Source organism: Zonotrichia albicollis, chromosome Z, assembly GCF_047830755.1.
Source record: "Zonotrichia albicollis isolate bZonAlb1 chromosome Z, bZonAlb1.hap1, whole genome shotgun sequence".
NCBI lineage: Eukaryota > Metazoa > Chordata > Aves > Passeriformes > Passerellidae > Zonotrichia > Zonotrichia albicollis.
The window spans coordinates 71,049,615-71,054,290 of NC_133860.1; the positions used below are offsets into that span (position 1 = coordinate 71,049,615).

Below are 4,676 nucleotides of genomic sequence, written 5' to 3' on the forward strand. Positions count from 1 at the left end.
CCTATATTTCCTAATGTTTTTAAACTTACATCTTTTTGAGAAAAAACAACAGAGCTTCAAACTGAACCTAACAGACACCTGACCTAACCTAACCTAACCTAACCTAACCTAACCTAACCTAACCTAACCTAACCTAATTAAACCTAACATACCCTAACCTACCCTAACACCTAAACGGAGCAAATTATAGAACCATTACATTTCCTATGTACAGCACAGCTCCTCTTCAAACTCAGGGGATGGCTGAAACTCTGCCTAAAGATGACCCATCCCGTTTCCCTCCTCTCTGCTGGCGGGGCACAAGGACCTCCTCAGGCGCAGGCTTCTCCTCTCTTGTCTTCCTGCACTTGCTTGGCTGAGATGATGAGAGCAGCCAGGCTGGAGGCAGGATCGCCCGAGGTGACAAACGGATGCTGCCCGGAGGAAAAAGAACAAAGATAGGAAGCCTTATTTTCAGGATGACATCCTCACGGGCTCAAGCAGGATTCCTTGGCTACCAGGAAGACACAGAAAGAGCACTGAGGGCAGCAGGTCCCCCTGCGCCTTCCTGTCCTGGCAGCTGTCTCAGCCACGTGGCCCACACTCCTCCTCATCCCTCCCTGCAGGTGTCCTCAGCAGACAGGGCTTTTTGCCCCTTTGCTTTTTCTTACCTGCAGGAGTTCCTTGGCAGACCAGCGCCTGTCCTCGTCTGCCTGCAGGCAGCAGCGGAGGAAGTCACGCAGGAGAGCCGAGTGGTGCCTGGGGTTCTGCAGTTTTGGGGGCCCGTTGCTTTCAATCAGTTCAAAAACCTACAGCACATGGATGCAAGAGGACACTCCACCTGCTCCTTTGCTAGCCACACACAGCTCTCTCCACACACAGCCCTCTCGCTAAGCTGCGCCTTACCCTGAGACGGGCTTCCCGCTGGTAAGGAGCTTCCCCTTCCACCATTTCCAGCCCCATGATCCCCAGAGACCAGATGTCCACTTTGGGGCCGTAGGCTTCTCCTCTCACCACCTCCGGCGCCATCCAGCTGGGAGTGCCGACGCTGGAGCTGCGCTTGCTGTGCCCAGGGCTGAGCTGAGCACAGAGGCCAAAGTCACCTGAGGACAAGAACAAAGCCTGTCAAAGCCAGCTACCACTGGCAAAGCAGCCAAAAGGACTGCCCACGCCAGCCTGACACGGCCATGCTGAATCTAGCTGAAAAGGCAGCTGAGCTCTCCTTCCACGTGGCTGCAGCCAGGCAAATAAGGCATCGGCCACTTGAAAGGCACCCTGACGATTCACGCACTGGCCAAGCGGCGCTTCTGGCCAAGTGGCAGCCACCAAAATGCCACCCCACACATATGCTGGAAATGCTGCAGCCCAGCAGGGATACCCACCCAACTTGACAGATCCATCCATGCCCACAAGAACGTTGCCGCTTTTGATGTCTCTGTGGATGACTTGGCGGGAATGAAGGAAATGCAGTCCTTGCAGGCACTGGAAGAGAAAAGGAGGGAGGGAAAGTCAATGTGACGTGCAGGATCTGATTTCATCCCACCAGCAAGGAAAGAGCTCAGCGGGATTGACAGCTTTCTCAGGGAATTGTGAGCTAGGGTGCAGCATCACGGTGCTGGCACAAAGAAGAGCTTGCTGCTTCAACTCTCTTGGTAGTTTTTTCTAGATTTCCAAGCGAAGGCATCTCGGCCTCCAAAAGTTCCATTGGCCTTCGGTAGGAAGCGCGTCACCTTTGGCTGGGAGGCGGCACAGCAAAGATTTTTGGGGACGCCTAGTGGCAGCAGAGGAGGAAGCAGCACCTTGGAGCTGTTCCAGAATGCGTCGCCATCCGGGCTGCAATGCTATCCTTTGAAGCTGAGGACAGCTCTATGCCCTTCGCTTGAAATTCTGCCACCTGCATCCTGCCTTCCAGTGGCAAGCAATGTAGGGCACAAAGACAGGCTCCAGGCAAACATTCCCAGGCAAAAGTGAGAAGAGGAAGCAAGTGAAACCAAGCCAGGGAGTGAGCACCAGCGCCAGAGCACAGACAGCATGGAAGAGTGCGAGAACAGAGCCTAAGGCGTGCATTGAGATTGGCAGGCACTTGACTTCCCATGCTCTTTCTTCTGCTGTGTGGCGTGACTGCAGCAGCAGCAGCGAAGGAAAGCTGAGAACAAGAAATCTCGGCTCTCCTTAACCTCCAGGAGACAAGCAGCATCCTGGGCAGGCCTGGGGAAGCAGCAGCGGGATCCCTCACCTCCCGACAGACAGCGCCTATCTGTCCTTCCTCCAGGTACACTGCCCTGAGCACATCAAACAAGGTGCCGCCGTCCATGAACTCCATGGCCAACCAGAGCTCCGCATCCACCAGGTAGCTGGAAGAAGAAAACCACCGCATGGAGAGACAGCAATAGGCACAGCCTCAGTCACCCAGGGCCTGAGCCAGCATTTTGCAACTGCTCTCCGAGCTACGTGTGCCACAAGAGATCATTGAACACCAGCTCCACCTCCTGCCATGCTCTGGAGACCAGCAGAGAAATCTTCACCAGCTCCGTTCTCTGCCAGTGACCAAAGGGCATTGTCTCTTCTGGCTTGCACAAGCTAAAGCTACATTGACACCAGAATATGCCAACCTGTCTAAGTAGGTAACAATATTGGGATTCCTGTTGTCCCTCATGGCCAGGATTTCGTTGGCAGCCAGCTCCTCGGACATCTCCTCCTTGAGTGACATGATCTTGATTGCCACCTGAAAGACATTGGCCACCGTTCCCTTGAGAAGACGCAGCCTGCTGGAGATCACAAGGAGCACGCAGCCAGTGCTGCTGCAATGAGGCAGCGGGCTGGGCCAAAGTGCCTTGTCAAGAGACAGCAGAGCTTAGCAGAAGCAGCAAAAGCCATCCCAAAAGCATTCTACACCCTGAGCCTAGACTGTACTTCAGAAGAACAGCCTCTGAAGCAGACATGGAGCAGCCACCCAAACCTCCAGGCAGAGCTCACAGCAGCGGGGAAAGCGCTCCAGAGGTGCAAAATGGCATGGAGCTGCTAGCACTTTACCTGTTGTCCGCTGCTGGTGTCAAGGGCTTTATAAACAGCTCCAAACCCCCTAGAAAGCAAACAGCAGCAGAAAGAGCCCTTTATCCCTTGGCAGTGAAAGCAAGCCCAGGCCGCACATCTGCCCAGGCTGCCTGGACCCCTTCCTTAGGAAATGCCTGGCTGCGACGTCTCTCCGGCCAACAGCACGTCAGCCCGTGAGCCCTCTGCCTTGCGGGGCAGGCTGTCCAATGGAACACTAAGGTGCAGCATGAAGACCAAGGGCCACTGGAAATCTCCAAGGCACATGCCCAGCCAGGTCATTTCCGAACCTAAGGAGAACGCTCTCCTTGTGCCAGTGCATGCATGTGTGTGGCAAAAATGTGAGAACAATTGAGGACACAACACCATCTTTGAGAATCTGACATTTCTTGGATGGCAAGGTGCTCTTTCAGGCCAGAAAGCTGCAGGGGCAGAAGGTTTCCCAGCTCCTGCTCCTCATTGCTTCAAGCAAAACACTGCCAGCAACAACTTGTTGTTGATGAGGCGTTGGGATTGCTGTGACCGAACAGTCCTGGCAGGTGACAGGAGGTAAAGCCAGAGTCTGACCACGCTTGGAGCTTGCCTAACTTCATGCTTGATATTGCACTGGCCAAAGACCTGGCTCACACTTTTGTAAAATCAGCTGATGTCACGCTTACCCTCGTCCGAGTTCTTCAAGTCCCGTGTATTTGCTCATTGGCTGGCCCAGACTCACAAGGCTCCCTGAAAGACAAAAGCAGTGCAGGGCGCTCACTCGCACACAGAGACGCCACTGCCCAGACCGTCCCAGAGGCAGCCCCACTGCCCGCAGCTGTGGGCCCTTTGCGGTCCCTTGGCTTCCAGCTGCTGAGAGCAACAAGTGGGAGGGCCATCTTCTCCACCTTTCATCAGGTGGCCTTTCCAAGAAGGCCTTTATTTCTTTCAAGCACAGAAACGCATGCCATAAGCAAAAATGGCGAACCCTTAAGAAAGGGCCCCTAAGAGGTAAGCAAGGGCCTTTGCAGCCTCTGCACTCACACCCACCATCACTGGCAGGGCCAGCGCGGGTCCCAAAGTGTCTGAGCCAGAGGGGGAGTAAGAAGGAGAGCCATAAAAGAGCTGGGGCCAGAGAGCTCCCTGGGGCCTAGTCACTTGCTAGGTGCCAGCCTTCTGCTCAAGCAGAAACAAGCTCCGCTTTTCTCTTTGGCACAGAAGGCAGCCCAGGCAGAGCCAAGGCAGGCCCAGCCGCTCTCACAGGCAGCAGGGACTCCCTGAGCGCTGCCGCGCTGCCTCAGAGCACAACAACAGCTTCTGCACAGAGGCCTAAGTGCCTCTGAGACCGAGGGCCAACCTCTGGCGCAGCCTACACCCACACACGCACACAACACGCTGCTCTGGCAGACAAGAAATGCAGCGGACGTACTCAGTGTCTTCAGGCCCTGCTCCTCCCTCATCTCGGGCGGCTGGGCTGCGCTGCTGCAGGAAGTGCCGGCAGCGGGGGGCGAGCTGGCTGCTGCAGGCCATGCTGGTCCAGCGGCACCAGGTTCAATGGCAGAGCCGGTCTGGAGCTGGGACAAGAAAGGGTTGCCCGTCACAAGGGTGGCTGGCACAGATGCCCCGCAGAGCGCACGGCAAAAGCAAGGCCTTCGGAAGATGCTGTCAGCCAT

The 4,676-nt window shown here is 55.6% G+C and overlaps 1 protein-coding gene across 1 annotated transcript; it reads right to left on the reverse strand.

Annotated features, from left to right (window-relative positions):
- Nucleotides 1–311: 311 nt before the first annotated feature.
- LOC141727265 (serine/threonine-protein kinase PAK 3-like) lies at nt 312–4,676 on the reverse strand. The gene is made up of 9 exons (XM_074533625.1): nt 4,433–4,676; nt 3,690–3,753; nt 3,013–3,061; nt 2,592–2,704; nt 2,216–2,333; nt 1,362–1,461; nt 886–1,082; nt 633–788; nt 312–413 (listed from the first exon to the last, which is right to left on the reverse strand). Exons 1-9 carry the CDS (start codon nt 4,674–4,676, stop codon nt 312–314), a joined length of 1,143 nt encoding a protein of 380 aa, XP_074389726.1.

Excerpts from the sequence above, each read along its gene's own strand:
- LOC141727265 (XM_074533625.1), bottom strand. The coding sequence starts at position 4,676 with ATGGCTGACAGCATCTTCCGAAGGCCTTGCTTTTGCCGTGCGCTCTGC. Across the intron at positions 2,705-3,012 it reads ACACCAGCAGCGGACAACAG|GTGGCAATCAAGATCATGTC; the intron begins GTAAAGTGCTAG and ends AATGTCTTTCAG. Across the intron at positions 2,334-2,591 it reads ATTGTTACCTACTTAGACAG|CTACCTGGTGGATGCGGAGC; the intron begins GTTGGCATATTC and ends TTCTTCTTCCAG.